At 36.9% G+C, this 19,373-nt stretch overlaps 1 protein-coding gene across 1 annotated transcript in view; it reads right to left on the reverse strand.

Annotated features, from left to right (window-relative positions):
- Positions 1-2,981: 2,981 nt before the first annotated feature.
- The window catches only part of LOC126194924 (phosphatidylinositol-3-phosphatase SAC1), a 97,662-nt gene continuing 81,270 nt past the window's right edge, over positions 2,982-19,373 (reverse strand). The window contains exons 12-13 of the mRNA XM_049933303.1: positions 13,235-13,295; positions 2,982-3,152 (exon numbers count right to left, since the gene is read on the reverse strand). Coding sequence (XP_049789260.1) covers positions 3,004-3,152; positions 13,235-13,295 — 210 coding nt within the window. The 3' untranslated portion in view covers positions 2,982-3,003. The remainder of the gene's footprint in view (positions 3,153-13,234; positions 13,296-19,373) is intronic.

Consider the following 19,373-nt stretch of genomic DNA (forward strand, 5'->3'; position numbering starts at 1 on the left):
TACTAAATACATGCCTTCTGATAACGAACTATTTTCCCTCTTCTGCAGCACCCATAGAAATACAAACTACAGTTAATTCACTCACTATTATTTACATGACAATTGTTTAACACTTGTCAAAATATAACACATAAGCCCACGTGAATGAATAATAATGTTTATTTGAAAATGCCACATTTGCCAGAAAATCATACTGACTATCAGGTACAGCAATATTATTTACAGAGTCTAATATTTAAAAATACACTATGATAATAAAGAACCTATATAAGAATTGTATAATTTTGCAGAGAAATTTGAGATTATGACACAGCAATAAAAAAAAGCCAATAACTAGTATCACAAAAAAGTGCAGATAATAATGGCTCGCCCTATAAAATGATAGGCTAATTTCTTCCTGCTTTGCCAGATAGGACTTAGAATTAATACGGTTATAATACAAGGATTAAACAATGGAACCTCTAAATTATCCATCCAATTAAATTACTTTAATAGTTGAAACTTAAAAATATGATATCAGGGATGCAAAATATTTGCATCTTCCCTTTTTTTGTTTCACAGAACAAAATTCGAATTCTTCCAACACACGAATTGGAAGAATATAAATATATCACCATGATATATCTTGTTAAATTACATTATATTTTTGCTTAGCATGACACTTTTTACTTGTGCCTCCTGAGCATTGTTTGTACAATATTATGGAAGATTTACAATTCTCAGTATGTACATATATACAAAAAAGTACACTATTATAAAGAAAGGTATACACCTCAATATGGATGCTATGGATATGGAAGAAAATATTCTCAGTGGATGTATGAACAGAATTAAGGTGTGTGAAGCTCTCAACACAGAAAACAAAAAGCAGGGAGTGGTGGCACTATCACAATTTAAAAGCTGTAGAGAGAAGGAGAAAAATATGTTTGAAAGAATGAAAGCCAAAACTGTTAGTAAATGAAAAGTAAAAGGCTATTATCAATAAAAGAAAGTCACTAAATGTTAAACAAAGCATTTCTGGCCATAGCTTATGGGACAGGCCTGATTAGTGGATGGATTAAGAAACATATATTAAGTGAACTTGATGGAAGAATGATTAGGCAGAAATGAAATTCATGGCTTGGTCTCATGTGCAGAGATAACTTTCCATTAGAAAGCATGCCACAAATGATATGCAACCGTTTATCACACTGCCACGCACATCCTTGTTGTCAACAGCTGCATAAATTGGCACTCTTAATAATTTCAGAGTGCAATAACAAAATTTAAAATCACCCTGTGAATCTAGCTTGCTGCCCAGTAAGTTGATGGATGAGAATTCTCCTTACTCTGCTTCTTTAGCTTTTTACATTCTATCTTTTCAATTACCACCGTTATTTGATATTCTGGTGCAACCTTTTCTCTGACAAAAACCAATTCCGAAAGCTCGCCATTCATAAAATATTTTCATCTACAATGATCAAATCTTTTCACAGTTGCTAATGTGTCTGATATAATGTATTTGGGCAGTTGTCAATTGTGATTCACATGCTGACCACAACAGTACTGCAACAGTATTTTTTTTAACCTGCTTCTACTCCTCTCTCCTGTAGTGTAACAGTCCCTTTGTGAAGGATGGCAGAGCTATAACCATAGGCAGCTACTTCGAGTTGGATATTTCTTGAACTAAAGGGGCAGGGATGGAGAGGAGTTAGAGAACATAAATATTAAAGCTGCAAACAAGGATGAAAGCTGTATTAAAGAAATGAAATTCATGGCATGGTTAATGGATGCTTTCAAAAGAAGAAACTTTCAAAATCAAAGTTTTTTCCTCAAGGATCTGTGAAAAATGACAGGATGAAAAGTTATGCAGAACCAAGGAGCAACAGATAGCAACATAAAAGTAAATGCAAGTGCAGGCAGTGACATGATAATGTGTGGAACAACTGGTCTTTATTTTCCCTTTCTTGAATAACAAGACGTTTAGAGAAACTTTTCTTCTCTTCACTTTGGGATCTTACAATACATATTCATTATTCTCCTTTCCTATTTGGCTTAAAAATGAACTGAATATCTCTCTCTCTCTCTCTCTCTGTCTCTGTGTGTGTGTGTGTGTGTGTGTGTGTGTGTGTGAGAGAGAGAGAGAGAGAGAGAGAGAGAGAGAGAGAGGGGGGGGGGGAGGAGGGGGGGGGGCTGGTTGGTATATCCTCTACTACTACACTATCTTAACCTCTGTACATATGTACATGTATATACAGAAGGTGGTTCATGATTACCTGTGATAAACACAGAAAGAGGTGAACAGAAAACTGACAGCTGGATATAACCCTAACAATTCATGCAACAAGTAATATATTGTATGACAAGAAGCAATATATCGTATAACAAATGCACACAGACTATCTGTGAACTGCCAGAATCAAATCTGGCAAAATAACTAAAAAATGTGAGTGACCAAGATTCTAACTGCAAAATGAAACAAAAGTTAAGCCATAAAAATTGCAGTTTTGGTTTTAACAGGAAATAGTACCTAATGTATAATTAAAGAGGTTATGGATTAAAATTGTACTTAGTACAAGAATATGGAATATTATTCATTTTTTGAACAAAATGAGACTGCAGAAAAATATTTCTGCAGATCTCTTATTCATATCACCTAAACGAAAGACTACAGGAAACCACAGACTATATTTCCTGAAATGAATGCTAACCTCATTTCTTAAAAGTAAATCTTTCTATTTAGTTAAAAGACTAAAAAGTTATGTGGACTGCCTCTTCACAGTCTATCTATAATCTGCTTAAACAGAAACATGTAGTTCTGTTCTTTTGTTTACTACCATGCTTTTCAGAAGATATGTTAGACTGAATGTAAATACATTCATGTAGTAGTACTTGAAGTGGCAAGGTAAAATTATGCTGCCCCATGTACAACAAAAAACATGTTTACTAGAATCTATCACTGTTATGGAAATGGTACTTAGGAGTGACAAGAATAACTGGAATTAGCAATAGAATTATTTACTGCTATTCTAAAGAAAGTGCTGAGGACCCTCTGAGTTCACACAGCTTTGGATAATCCACAAACTCAGTGCCATAGATCATAATTATCATTGAGGTCACAGATACCATTGATGCCCAGAACAGTAAGTACAGAAGACTCTCTGTGTTATATTCTGAAACAAGAAAAAAGAACATTTTTTTATTAATACTGGCAACAGTAAGGTAGATAAATCAAAGTACAACTTTAATATTGTTTATTCTTAAATACTGAAGTCAGAAACTGTACATGAAAAAAAAAAGCCATTGTAACATGATTTTTTTCCAAAATGTTATTGTTCTTCCTTTGATAAAAGTAAAATCATCAAACAATGGAAAATCCAGGCTGGAATAATTGTTCAGATTCACTGATGACATCTTCATGACTGAGGCTGAGGGCAACCTTATCCACATTCCTGCAGAAGAACCTCAACACCTTCTCCTCCATTCACTTCTCCTGGTCTTCCTCAACCCAACGAGCTGCATGTTGATGTCCCCCTCAAAGACGGCGACATCAGTTCCTCCGTCCATATCAAACCTATCAACCGCCAGCAATACCTCCACTTCAACAGCTGCTACCTATTCCATACCAAGACAGCCTAGTTACCCATAGCCGTCACATTTGTACTGATGAGCAGTCTCTCTTCAAATATATTAAGTGAATCTCAGTCTTGTAAGAATACAGATCTACTATGCTTGTCTCTACCAATCACTTACCACCCGCTACATTCCACACTCCCACCATCTGGCCACAAAGAAGCAGTCCCCGACTACCCATGTCGGGATCAAGTGACTCACATTCTACGCCAGGATTTTGACTACCTCTCATCGTTCCATGGAATGGGGGATGTCCTACACAGTATCCTTCCCACTCCTCCCATAGTGGTGTTCCGCTGCTCACAGAACCTATGTATTACCCATGTCTGTGGTTAGCACACTGGACTCGCATTCAGGAGGACGATGATTTGAACCTGCTTCTGGACATCCTGATTTAGGTTTTCTGTGATTTCCCTGAAGCACTTCAGGTAAGTGCTGGGATGGTTCCCTTGAATGGGCATGGCTGATTTCCTTCTCTAATCTGAGTTTGTGCTCCATCTCTAATGACCTTACTGTCAAGGGGACGTTAAAACACTAATCTCCTCCTCCTCCTCCACTTCTACTCCCTTCCTCTTGCGCTTCATTGCTCATATCCTCACAGTAGATCTAGATGCATGACCTGTCCCACACATCCTACCACCACCACCACCACCAACAACAACAACAACAACAACAACAACCCCCTACTCCAGTTCAGTCACAGGTATCATCAATCCTATCAAAGGCAGGGCTATCTGTGAAAGCAGTAGTATGATTTACTAACTAAGTTACAACCACTGCACTGCTTTCTGTGGGCATGACAACCAATAAGTTGTCTGTCCACGTCAAAGGCCACCGACAAACTGTGACCAAAAGAGAGCTGGATCATCCAGTTGCTGAACATGCTGCCCAACACCATTGCTTCACTTCAGTGACTGCTTAACAGCTTGCACCATCTATACACTACCTACCAACACCTGTTTTCTGAACTGCACAGGTGTGAACTCTTCCGGCCATATATCCTATGTTCCTGTAACCCTCCTGGTCTCAACTTTCATTTGTCGCTGTCTTCCACCCACCTGGCCCCTTCCCTGCTTCCATTCCAGCATTTAACAGCCTTCTATTCTACCAGCACACCCACTAATCACTTGCTGCTGCCTCTATTTCTCACCTTTTCTGCCCACCCCCTCCTAAAATTTCCCAATTGTACCCAGCAGCCCCGCCACATCCCTCCATGCTCCCAAAAGTGGCACTGCATCCTCCCCCTCCCTGCCCCAGCCTCTTCCTTATCCCCAGTATCTACAGACTGCCTCTACCATTAGGCACAGTCTGGTCTCAGTGGCCAGAGACAGTAGTCAAGTATATGTGAGTTGTGCCTGAGTGAATGTGTGTGTGTGTGTGTGTGTGTGTGTGTGTGTGTGTGCGCGCGCGCGCTTGACTTTAGAAGGAGGCCCTTTGGCCGAAAGAATAAATGTATAGCAGTCTTTTGTTGTGTCTATTCATGACTTAACGTCTCCTCTATATGGTGAATAGCAATATATCCCTTTGATACAAGTAACTTTTTAGAATGCTGTTTATAGTTCTAAAAATCTCTGAGAATGTGTGCAAAATGAGATCGGAACTGAATAACCTTTGTTTTTATGAAAAGTATTTTTGTTAAATACAAATACTTTCATACATTCTAGCTCAGTAGATTTTCTTTGTCTAAGAAAAACAGAATTCATGGGATCAAATGATGATAACAAAAAGTAAAAATAAAAAGGCTTTGGCTTGTTAAGTCATGACACAGTAATTTCAGGAATAAGTATATTCTTTTTGGGTTATCCATGTAAATAATCCTTGAGAGAGACTATATTTTAATAGGAACAGATTTAGAAATCAACTTTAAATACTGAAATACTGATATTGGAATCATAGTATTGATATGGAAAATACCACAATAATAAGCAAGTGAAAGCTTTAGACAAGGTTAAATGGACTGGAAATAAATCTGGAGAAAAAAAATAAATGACAAATATAACAAAGCAAATAACAGACGTGGAAAATAAATGAAACTTAAACATGGACTAATTCACTTAAGTAAGCACAGACCAGGGCTACAGAATTTAATGAGAGGGGTAGTTCAGAAAGATCCCACAAAAGATACTTGATTAACAAGAAATAAAAACAGCAAATGAAAAATTTATACACAGAAAACGAAAAATAATTGAACTAATTACATCACATAATCTAGAAACACCTTGCAGTTAAGTATAATAGTTTTTCAGGCATGAAAGAATGTTTGCAATGAACCGATAACTGAAGGACGGAAAGGGTTCAACATCCAGTTGATGATGAGGTCATTAAAAATGGAACAATAGCTCTGACTGGATAGTGACGGAGCAGCAGAAATCACCAGCACCCTTTTCAAAGGAACCACCCAACCATTGCCTTAAGTGAATTAGAGAATAACAGGAAACCTAAATCTGGATGGTCACACAGAGCATTAATACTTGGTATGTAAGTCCAGTGTGTTACCTCTGCACCACATTACTCACTTGATAATTGAAGGCAATAGAAGCACAAGAATGTGGCTTCAAGTAGGAGAGACTACTGTAAGAAATTACATATTGGCACTACATGTCAAGTGTTAAAAGATTAATTGTTGGTGTGTCCAGATCTCAGAGATGATATTCTGAGAACATAAGTTTGGAGGCTGTTAGGACCATGGAGAATAAAAAATCACTTGGAGTTGGAGATTCCCAATAGAAACACTCGAGGCACTTTTGTGGGGTCAATGTTATTGGAGGCACTGCACTGATTTGTATAAAAAGTTATGAAACCAATGTACGGCCAGAGGATTTTAAGTAGATGTGGTCAGACAGATAACTGCTACACAATGTGGACAATTCTGCCTTTTTCAGAACTAACATATCAGCAGATAGGTGCAATCTGAAACGCCTTATGTGCAGAGCAAATCTGGTTAGGAAAACTTTAAACAAAAAGAACCACAAACATCAACAAAAAATTTGAAATATAGATCTTTGTCTGGAGAGTTTTCCTTTACAGGTGTGAAACAGACAATTGCAATGGTGAGAGAAAGGATGCTTTTGAGGTAGTTGGTACCAGTGAATGCTTAAAATATTGTGGATAGCAAAAATTACTGATGAGTGTATCTAGAGGGCATTTTATGCCTATGGGGCACCATTAAAACGTAAGAGGGCTACTGCTTGGGTTTATTACAGATGCACAGCTTCTCTCTCTCTCTCTCTCTCTCTCTCTCTCTCTCTCTCTCTCTCTCTCTGCATGCATAACTATCTCTATTTCAACCTGCTTTTTGTCTTCAAACCTCACTCTCCCTCTACAATCTCTCTTTAAACCCAAATATTTCACGCCTCCATAACCAAATTTACTACTCCACAATATCTATATCTCAGACGGCAGCCTATCAACCAATCACTTCCTTTACTCAAATTGTGTTATAAAGCACTTTTCTTTTCTCAACAGTTACTCAGTCTAGCCATCTAACCTCCAACTTTCTATTGTGGTGCAATATATCAAAAGTTTCCTTTCTCTTCTTAGCTCTACCATTTATTGTCTATGTTTCACTTGCATATAAGGCGTCAGAAAATATTTCCAGAGAAAGACTGCTTAGCACTGAAACTTATATCCATTGTCAAAATATTTTTCTTTTTCAGCAAAAATTTTCTTGCTATTTGCAGAGTTAGCACTGATATGAGAATTCCTGGCAGATTAAAATTGTGCTTTGGACCGGAACTGGAACCACTGCCTTTTATTAGGAAGAGCTCTACCAGCTGCGCTATCCAAGCCAACTCTGGACCCACCTTCACAGCTTCATTTGCACCAGTAACTCACCACCTACTTTCCAAAGTTCTTAGACTCTCCTGCTTACCTTGTGGGACTAGCACTCCTGGAATAAAGAACTCTAGAAGGCAGGAGAGGGATACTGGCATGGAGCTGTAAGGATGTGTCATGAGTCATGTTTGGGTAGCTCAGCTGGTAGAGCACTTGTCCATGAAAGGTAAAGATCTCAGGTTCGAGTATTAGTCCAGCACATACATTTATTTTGCCAGAACATTTCTTGGTATTGTCAATTAACATTGTGTGTCTTCTTTATTTCTGCTGTCCTGGCATGCTGGATGACACGCTCAAGATATTCCTGTAATTATTTCAATGATTAATGTAATGCTTTCTCATTTCTGTTATGTTCTGAATATTGTGAAAACATTTGTCAGTATATAAGTAGTCCAAATTTCACAAGACTTATGTGAGCATGGTAATTTCTTTGTAATCTCCAAATTTTCGTGATTGTAACTGAGTTTATGTTATCAGCTTCCTTGATATTTCAACAGATGGATCTTGGTTGGTTGGAGTCCAGGCAGTGAACAAACTTGAACTGAACAAGCCACACACCATCTTTTATGGCAACAACTGTTTTCTTTTTGTGGGCAACGGTGTTCCATTATGAATCAGACTTACACAATTTGAGATGACTTTTAAGCAAACTGAGCACTGAATTACCATGTTTTAATAAACTAAAGTTTCTGTCCATATAAATTAACACATATATCATCAATATTAGGAAAAGGATAGGTTGTTACACACTAAAGATGACATGTTGATTGCAAACAGGCACAGTGTTACATAATTATCTTTCAGCCAAGGCCTCCTTCACATTCACACAAGCACCTCACTCACTCATGACAACCATTTCTGGCAGCTCTGGCCAGAAAGCAACTATCACATTAAGTGGCAGTCTGGAGCAGGGCAGGGAAGGAGGAGGGATAGCAGGAGGTATGGGTGGGGCGAGAGAAGAGTGCTGTCAGGTGGGGCATGCAGGGATTAGATGGAGGCATAAGAAGACTGCCAGGCACAAGACTGTGTGGCATGGGTAGGTGTGGAAAATAAAACACAAAAATATGTAAGGATGAGGGAGGAAATGTAAACAATAGAAGTAATTATAATTGGAATTGATATAATATAGTCCTAGCCTAGCATTTTTGGAACTAGAGAAACACACTGTAAAATGAAAGTATTCATTTTAGATTATCTTCCTAAAATATTTCAAATAAGAATTGTGACCCATAGAGATGTGACTGTGTGACTTAACAGCAAATAAACTCACTGATAATTCAAATTCAAAACCACTATATCCAAGTAAATAATAGCTATTCTATCTTGATTACAGAACAGGAACATCTGTGCTGTCTGCATAAAATGGAAACTACTCAGCAAAACACCCAGCAGCACATTATTAATCTATTCTTCTGGCAATTGTTTATTGTAAATTGATGGAAAAATGGACCATTATGTGAGAGAGAACGGCAGCTCCAATTTATACGGAATACCACTAGATGAATAAGAATAATTGTATACACACATTGCTGACATCAATCTTCTATTCAATTACAGACATATTTTGTATGGTCACGTTAGTTTCTTTAACTGAACAACTGCTTTGTAAGCAGGAATTTTCAAAGCTATAATAGTAAAAACTCAACTGATCCTATATCGGTATGCATGCAGAAGCATGTGCTACCAATGTGTTCCAGAACAATAGGCACAAAAATGGGATTTTTCGGGTCTCATACCTTGGGTTCTATTCATGACAGAAAGGTAGGGTCAAATGTTTCGGATAGCCCTTGGGCTAGGAACCATTTGTATACCCAATAGAACTATCCTATAGTACAGGGTCAAAGTTGGAATATTACACACATCCTCCCCAGCTTTAGGCATACGGAGAAAATTGGTTAGTCTTTTTTTCCCTTCCTTAGATGTAGTCTTCATTCCACCTTAAGGGGCTTATGGAGGCCACTTAGTTCATGGGCGGTTCCTAAGAAAAAGTTAAAAAAAAAAGTGTTTTTTACCTTTTTCCTTGACAACAGTGGACATCTAAATAACCAATAGCTGCAAATTGCTTAAATTTTAGTGGTATATTCTTTAGGAATTTATCTAGAAGCATCATCTTCCCTTTTTCAGAAATCTTAATCTGTTATCGAGAAACACCTCAGAAACATGGTTTTTGGGCACAAAAACCGAGCCATCGATTTCAAGATGGCTATGTACAGCAAATGGCTGAAATTTTTATGATGTATTCGTAAGATCCTGATCTCAAACAACCTACACAACTTGACACCTTTATCCATTCTGAGACAGAGCTCCAAAGTTACCCCACTTGTACACACAACATACACACGTAAAAACTGGTGTGAGGTAAAAACAAAGTGACGTAGAAATATGCTGTAAAGTGTCTCCATTATCGTCAGAAGAGTTCTGGGAACCCAAATTTGTTGTACTGAAGCACATGCAAAATTATTGTGCATATAAAATCTAGTCTGAAGTGTAAAGTTAGTTTTGCATTATTTCATTTTCACATAAGTAGACTACCAAAATTTTACCGACCCATAATGTTCTTTTAATTGAGTGTCATGCCCTGCTGTATCATGGAAAGGAGGGAACCAATGAAAACATGCTCCTATTGCAGCACAAAAAAGGTGAATATGGTACTGTTAAAAAGACTGAGTGGAAAGTGGGGTACCAGCTGCCTGTCTACCTTCATCAGCACCTTTTTAAAATTTTTGGCATGTGAATATATTGATGATTTTTTATGTTGACGGAGGAGGTAGTGGCAGTAGAAAATAGATGAAAAGTAATAAATACTAGAAGATAGCAGACAGTGGCTGTCACAGAGAAAGAGTGAAGGAGACAGTTGCAGTGTTACAGAAAGATAGGTACACAGTGGCAGTGGCATATAGTTGAAAGTGACAGAACAATGCAAGGTAAAGAGTGAAGGAGATAGTGCCAATGGGAGAGGAATAAAGAGAAGGAAACTGTGAAAGTGGGTTAAGAGCCAGTGATGATAAGAGATAGACTATGACAATGATAACAAGGAAAAGAGAGATAATGACAGAAGAGATGCCAGCAGTGGGAAGGAATGAATGATAGTAGCAGTATCAGAGAACAAGAGGCTATCAGTGACAGTAATAGTAGGACAAACAATGGAAAATTGCTATAAGGCAGGAGTGTGTGACAAAGACAATGAGATAATGACAATGAGCTGGGCTCAATGAGCTAGAGAGAGGATAGACAAGTAGGAGAGGATGGATATGAGTGACTTACAGTGATGGACTAGTGAGTGTGCATGAGTTACAGTTGGGGGAGCTTGTGGGAGTGAGAGGTGAGCTGCATGTAAAAAGAGCATGAATATCTTCACAAACAAAAACTTCTGGGAAAATTTTTAAACACGCTGAGGAAGGTAAATGAGGCAGCCTGGTACCCCACTTTTCAGTCAGTCTTTTAAACAGGAGTATATTTGCTTTTTTTGTTCTCCCACAGGAGCATCTTTGTGCTGCTGTTCACAATATTTAGAAAGCTGAAGACAGTAATTCTTAGGTTGGTATCAAATTTATTGAATTGTGAAAAACTTTTGATACCGTCCCATGTTAGTAAACTAAATATGTTGCTAGTTGTTGGAACAAATATACAGCTGGCTTCAGGACTCACTGAAAAAGAGATCCCAATATGTCACCTTCAAGAAGACATTGTTGGAAACGAAAGACCACGGAGTCTACAATACTAGTCTTCATTCTTGGAGGTGAAAAGCAGCATCAGGCACATCTTCATGAGGTGCAACAGGAACTGTAGTATACATGACACACACACACACACACACAGACAGACACAGACACAGACACACACACACACACACACACACACACACACACACACACAAACGATTTCCATAACTCTAAGAGTTTTCATGGAAGATAAAATTATATCCAAAAATTGGTGTCAGTGTAATAATATTGCAAGATGCTGAGCTGCTTCTGAACTATCAGTGCCTTGTACAAAAACTGACAGCTGAGCCTCAAAAAAGCAAATGTGCTTTAAAGTGTGTAGATAGCCAAAAATGCCTTACACTGACTGAGTGCACAATAAGTGATACATGGTAGCTACACTGAAAATAAATTTTATTACTCACTGAAGCCAGGGTGCCAGCAAACTCAAATTTACATTCAAGATATATGAACAAGTGGGGATGGGGAGATTTACACAACATGTCAATGCTACACATCTATAAGCCAATGACTAGAACACAACAATAATTAAACATTCAGTGGCACTTTTGTTCAACAGTACTCTTCATATACTCTTGACATCTTATATTCACAGCGTAATGTGTATGAATCCATACACATACTCATATGAGTAAACAACTTGTCAAATTAGTCCTGATACTTCACTTTTTTTATAAAAAATTTAACATAGTATGCCTTTTTTTTTTTTTTAACAATGCTATCTTGTTCATGTATATGGTGACTGGTAACTTTGAAAACCAAACCTGATCAATTTAGTTCCCACAACAGTGGTCTGCAGTTCGTTTCACCGAGTAATAACATGCTAATTTCTATTTAATGAGTTTCTTTGTGTATTTTCTATTAGGTAACTTATATTTTCTCTTTGGTAGAGTGCATACTATACTGAACATTTGATCCAAGACAAAATTGTTTATCACACTGGGACACAAATGTAGATCTCAGTCTTTTGTTTGCGTAGTGGTATCTACTAGCCTGTCTGAACAAGCCTCTCACACCAAAAGCTTTAACTTGTCTCTAGTTCCTCTCAATACCTTCTAAACTTCACGAATATTCTCCCAAAATGCTGTAGGACTACCACACTTTTGGAGAATGGATATAGTGAAGAGTTTGACCTAATCACAGCCTCAGTGTACTAAGATGGAGTCAACTCTCATATGAGCACCTGAAGGCAAAATCAGATTTGTAAATAGTCAGTTTAGAGGAAGCTTATAACTAAGATTCAAATGGAGAATGAGATGCAAAGCAGTAATCTGGAATGTTTTTATAGATATAGTTTTAATATCCCAGGAAGCCTCAAATCATTCCACTTTCTGCTGTAGAACGAAAATTCATTGTGGAAAGTAAATGTGAACAACAGATTTTTCCGCGTGTGAGATAGCAGGCATGTTGTGCAATTTATGGTATGAGTTGCAAGTTAGTGGAGTTTTGAAAGATGCTGTTAGTAGGCCTGATAGCTTATGAGAGAAAGAAAAAAGAAAAAGAGAGAGAGGGGAGGGAGGGGTGCAAATTTTCTTTTGGCAGACATAAGGCAAAATACTGCAGATGCTTATAATATACAAAGGAGGGATAATAGGTAACCTGTAGTGAAAATCTCAAAAATGCGTTAAATTTTTGGTAACAATTTAATGCAGCAGTAGTGAGAGAGAACCAAATTTTTTAGAAACTTTCAAAGTGATGCACATAAATGGGTATGGTTATTAAGTTCTTTGTCTTAGAGACATCTCCATTAAATACTATTTTTTATTAAAAAAATATCTTTTTGTGCATTTAAAAAAAGACGAAACATTAATTCAAGATATAATCTGTTAAAAGGACTTGCAAAATCAAAGTGTTAATATTTTAACACCTGGCACACATCAAATACTGAGTCAAGGCTTTTACATCCCTCTTTGTTCCCCTTCTGCAATGTGTGAACTAATATTGAATACATGAAGTCCTGTCTCAGATTTGCCTTGTTTTTGACGATAGATGATGCAATTATTGAAGGAAAAAAGTTTATCACTTAATAATGTACAATGGCAGTCTTGGCAGTGTAGGTTACTCACCCGTTGGCGTTATAATGTTCGCAAAGAACATTGCTATTGCCACCATCAGTACTACTGGGAACTGTAACAGAAGATACATGCAGTTCAGTTACACAACAAGAACTAGAACATATACTTGTTGAAAGAAATAGGTAGCACAGTTTTTAATAACATACTTCTTACAAGAATTATCTATCAGAATGCAGTCTGTAGAAAGAAAAGTTGACTAGCAATGGGGAGGATGAGGAAGAGGGAAGACGAGGTGGGAAGGGGAAAGGGGGAGGGGGGGGGAGAGAGGAGAGAGTTGATAAGAAGAGGGATGGGAAAGGAAGGGAAAATTTTAATAGTGCTACTTCCCACTTTCTCTAATCTGAGTTGTTCAAATAAACATATCCATTGTATTACATTTCTTCATTTATTTCTCTCCTCTTCATTTCAAAGTACAACTTAGGGGCACAGTAGATCACAGATTATAAAAGCATGAGTTTTCTGTACATACTTCATAGTAAGAACAGAAAGTGCTAGCATTGCAGTAAAAAAAGTAACATGACATATTTAAAACACAATACAGCTGGTGAATCAATACAACCAGTAAATGTTGCAAACATAGTAGCACTATTACAACCTTACATGAGTAATATATGTAGCAATAGTTTCATATACACAACAACATAGAATGTAATGTAAGAATAAGCAACCATTTCTTACCGGAATACACGAAAGTGGTGGCAATACAAGTAAAACTTTTATAAGCTGCAACTATTTTGATCTCAATGACAAACTTGAAGCATAAATGCTCTTATAATATAAATAAAGGAAGAAGAGAAGGCAAAACTCAGTGTACAGTTGAGACATTGAATGGTCAGGAGGCACATAAATAAGTCTTTAAACAGTGCTAAGCTTTTCACTGATGTCCTTCCACAGAGCTAAGTAGCGTGGAAAACACACAAACAACAACAAAGACACACACACACACACACACACACACACACACACACACACACACACACACACACACACCTGCATGGCTACACTGTCCTGGTCAACTAAATTGGGTTGAGGTGCAGTGCTGATACAATATTGTTGACCTGAGCAAGGTAGCTGATCAAGTGTATTTATATTTTATACTAGTCAGCCCTGAAGGACGGCATCACCAGCAAGCTTAGCAACATTTCTGGTATTCCTTGTGTTTATTTACCACTTGTTGCCTCAACTAAAGGGTGAGTTGTTATCTTTGCTCCTTCCATTATTTATAAAATATTTTCCATTACAGTTTTTAAGAATGATATATAGAGAATTATATTTCAAAGGAACACAAAAGGTTGCTTAGAGTTTAACACTGTTGATGACAAGTTTAAAAACATTTTAGAAATCGATCATGCCCTTTTCAAAGGAACCATTTTTCCATTCACCTATCTCACATTTGAGAAATCCTGAAAAACGTAAATCTAGGAGACAGCTGTAGATTTTAGACCCACTCCTCCCAAGAGCAAGTTCAGCATCTTAATGCTGACACCACTGTAATCAGTCACTTTCTTCAAGAACAAAGTACTAAGAAAAAATAAGTTACAGCTACCCTTACTTTCATCAGTATTTGGGGAAAAAAAAACATGAACCAGGAAGAGGAGAGCTCAATAAGTTTAAAAAATAAAACTGACAAAGGAAAGCAAAAATTAACACAATAGAGAAAAATGATGACTACAATAGCATTAATAGGAAAAGTTAGAGTTTTGCTTCCAAGAAATGTTGAATTCATTATATAGAGCTTAATTTTGGACCAGACATGGATACGAAAGGAAATCAGCCATGGCTTGCTTAAAGGAAACATTCTGGTATTCAGTGGAACTGATTTTCAGTAAAACATGAAAACCATAAATTTGGATGGTGAGATGGGAATTCTGGAAAATTAAAAATCGTCACTGATATCATGAATAAACACAAAATAGTAATCGTGGCTCTTCAAGAAATCAGAAACAGTGATCAAGACCCTACAAAATTATCGACTCTATCATAGAATCGAAATCTCAATCCCCCAGACTTGCAAGTCTATCTTTGAAATCTGCAAATAAGACACACACAATTATCAATGCACAGGCTCTCACCAATCATAAAAATAATATTCTGAAGGGCAAAGAAGAAACACACAAATTTTGCGATCTCCTGGATCAAGTCTTAATCAACATTCCTCCAACAAACATAAAAATTCTCCTTGACGACTTCAATTCTCAACTGGGGCAAGCAAAAAGATACAGAGATATCATTGGAAAACGGCCAGCAAATAAATGGACAAACAAGGTTAATTGAAACTTGTAGAAACCATAACCTGGTCGCAAAATCAACATGTTTTAGAAGGAAACCTCACAAATTAAAACCTGGAAAAACCCTGATTTACAAAAGGATGAATGGCAACTGGAACATGTATGCAAGGATAAATTTCTCCATCGTGAAATCTACAACGTCAAAGTTTTGAGGGGTGAAGAATCAGGGTCAGACCACTATGTTGTGAAGATCAAAGTAAAATTAACACCAATGGTAAAGAAAAGATCTCAGAAAAAACTAGAAGAAAATTTGAACCAACCATCTTAACAATTGATGAATACACTAGGAAAATCAGGTGAAGGGTCTATCAAATATAATACGCCAGAAGAATTAACCACCAAATAAAAATCCATAGCAGAAGAATTGGCTCCAATAAATCCCAGGAAGAAACATGAGTGGTGGAATGAAGAATGTGACCAGGCATTAGAAAGGAGACACCATGCTTGGATAAAGCATCAAGCCCAACAGTCTGAAGAATCACATCTAGAACTAATTAGCCAAAGAAAGTCAATCCATCAGACACACAAAACGCAAACATCTTAAAAATACCCTAGAAAAGATAGAAGAGAACTTCCAGAAGAAACAGTCAAGACATTATTACACAACCTTTGGGAGATATCTTAAAAAGTATGAGTCCCCAACATTAATGCTGAGAGATAAGTCAGGTAAGTTGGTGCATAGTAATCAAGAAAATGCAGGGATCCTTGCAGAGACTTTCAACAAACTTTTAAATTGTGATGACCCACTGGAAACATTTCAAGTAGACACAAGCACCTATTTTAACCACCCCAGACCTTACATATCCTCCAACTATCAATGAGGTAGAGGTCGCAACTCAGGAACTAAAAAATTACAAGTCATGAGGTGAAGACCACGAATTTGCAGAAATCTGGAAGAATGCTGGAAAACCTGCAGCCATAAATCTCCACCAACATCTAATTTGAAATGTGGATCACAGAGAAAATTCCAGAGCACTGGATCTCAGGAATAATACACCCATTACTTAAAAAAGGAGGTAGAACCAACTCAGATAATTACAGAGGAATAACCCTTTTGGACTGCATATACAAAATTTTCTCCTGCATAATTAACAATAGGATCAAAACATTATAGAACCACAACTTGGAGAGTATCAAGGAGGATTTCGACCATACAGAAGCTGGTCAGGCCAAATTCTTAGCCTGAAACTAATAATGGAGTATTACAAGTATAGAAACAACAGTTATTCATCTCATTCATAGATTTTTAAAAAAACATATGATAATGTTCATAGACCCACACTTCTAAAAATCTTTAGAGCATATGGCTTCCATCCCAAATTGTTAAGACTCATTCAGCTAACTTTAACTAACATAAATTCAACGGTCAAATTTAGAGAAGAAATGTCACAAGCTTTCACAATAAAAACAAAGTCTCAGACAAGGTGAGGATTGTCCCCTTTGCTTGTCAATGTGGCCCTCGATTACATCATGACAATCTGACAAAAAGAAAATCCATGTAAAATCAATCAAAATTTGAGGAAAACCAGCAATAAGAGCAAACTGCCTTGGGTTTGCTGACGATTTAGCTCTCTTGGACCTTGACATGGAAGTAGTTCATGCTCAGATTACAAGTCTCCAAAAAATTGCTTCAAAAATAGAATTACAAATATCCTTTGAGAAAAATGAAATCATGCTTATGAAGCCTCTTTGCAGAGATAAAATCTTCATAAATGATCAAGCAATTAACATAGTTCTACAATTTAAATATCTTGGAGAAATTATTTTGCACAACTTGGGTGAAAAAGCAACATGGATAAATAGAATCAACAAAATGAAAAAAGCACAATTTCTAACCTGGTCAACATATAATAACACATGCCTGTCAACAGACACTAAAATCCAACATTACAAAACTGTAACTCTCCCAGAAGCAACTTATGTCTGTGGAACTTTGTTTCAAATTAAAAATGAAAGAAGAACCGATCAACTCCTCAAGACTGTACGAAGAATTATCAGAACATGCATCAATAAAAAATACCAGGTTGATGGAGTCTGGAGAATCCTCCCTAATGAAACTATCTACTGTGAGTTGACCCAATCACCAGCACAATGAAGAAGAAAAGAATCTCATATTTCTATCATGTCTTACGATCGCCTGACAGCAGGATTTTAAAGCAACTAGTTATGAGAAGTCTCGGAAATAATACAGGAGGACCGCAAGTCAAAGAAATTCTGCAAGATCTTGAAGCAGCCGAACTTAGAATTACTGATGCAGAGAACAAAAACAAAATTAACACTCTTCTTATGAATCATAAATTTTCTGCAGAAATGATGCACTGAAGACCAGTAGAGATTTCAGATGAGTTAAGAAAACTGTGTTCGGAACAAATGGAAAAGTACTGGGCTGAGTACAAGTAGCAAGTAGTCCAATATTCAAAGAGAAAGTGAACATGTGGAAAATCAAGTTAATAATAATAATAATAATAATAATAATAAGCAGAAAGGAAGGAGGAAGGGGATTTATCAACATAAAAAACCTACATTATGGACAGGTAGACAATTTAAGAAAATTCTTTACAGAACGAGCAGAAACTAGAAAAATACACAAAGCAATCACTCATATAAATACATCTGCCACACCACTGCAATTTCATAACCACTTCTACAACCCTTTAGATCACATAACATCAACAGATACGAAGAAAGTAAATTGGAAAAAGAAAACACTACATGGCAAGCACCCGTATCATCTAACACAGCCACACATCGATCAAGACGCATCCAACACTTGGCTAAGAAAAGGCAATATATACAGTGAGACGGAAGGATTCATGATCACAATACAGGATCAAACAATAAACACCAGATATTACAGCAACCATATTATTAAAGATCCCAATACCACAACAGATAAATGCAGACTTTGCAAACAATAAATACAAACAGTAGATCACATCACAAGCGGATGTACAATACTAGCAAATACAGAATACCCCAGAAGACATGACAATGTAGCAAAAATAATTCATCAACAGCTTGCCATACAACATAAACTAATAAAACAACACGTTCCCACATACAAGTATGCACCACAAAATGTACTGGAGAATGACGAATACAAATTATACTGGAACAGAACCATTATAAAAGATAAAACAACACCACATAACAAACCTGACATCATACTCACCAATAAAAAGAAGAAATTAACACAATTAATCGAAATATCCATACCCAATAAACAAATATACAGAAGAAAACAGGAGAAAAAATTGAAAAATACATCCAACTAGCTGAGGAAGTCAAGGACATGTGGCATCAGGATAAAGTTGACATTATACCAATTATACTTTCAACTACAGGAGTCATACCACATAATATCCACCAGTACATCAACGCAATACAGCTACAGCCAAACTTGTATATACAACTACATAAATCTGTAATTATTGATACATGTTCAATTACCCGAAAGTTCCTAAATGCAATGTAACATATACCGTACAGTTAAGAGGAAGTCACGCTTGATCGAGGTCCGCGTCACTTTCCATTTTTAACCAGAGATAACGTCTGAGAAAAGGATAGTAATAAGGACTGGATAAGAAGACACGGAACATCATAAAGCAGACATTAACAAATACAAAATGCAAAGTGAAATTCATGGGAAAACTTTCAAAATCATTTGAGATAAAAACTGGGGTTAGACAAGGTGATGGATTATCACCTCTGTTATTTAACTTAGTTCTGGATAGAGTCATGGCAGAATGGGAAAAAGAACTCAAAAAAGAAAAGTACTGGAAACCAATATCACTGGGAACCAAAAAAGATGACCTACAAATCCCCTACTTAGCCTACGCAGA

Source organism: Schistocerca nitens, chromosome 7 (genome assembly GCF_023898315.1).
Source record: "Schistocerca nitens isolate TAMUIC-IGC-003100 chromosome 7, iqSchNite1.1, whole genome shotgun sequence".
In the NCBI taxonomy this organism is placed as follows: domain Eukaryota; kingdom Metazoa; phylum Arthropoda; class Insecta; order Orthoptera; family Acrididae; genus Schistocerca; species Schistocerca nitens.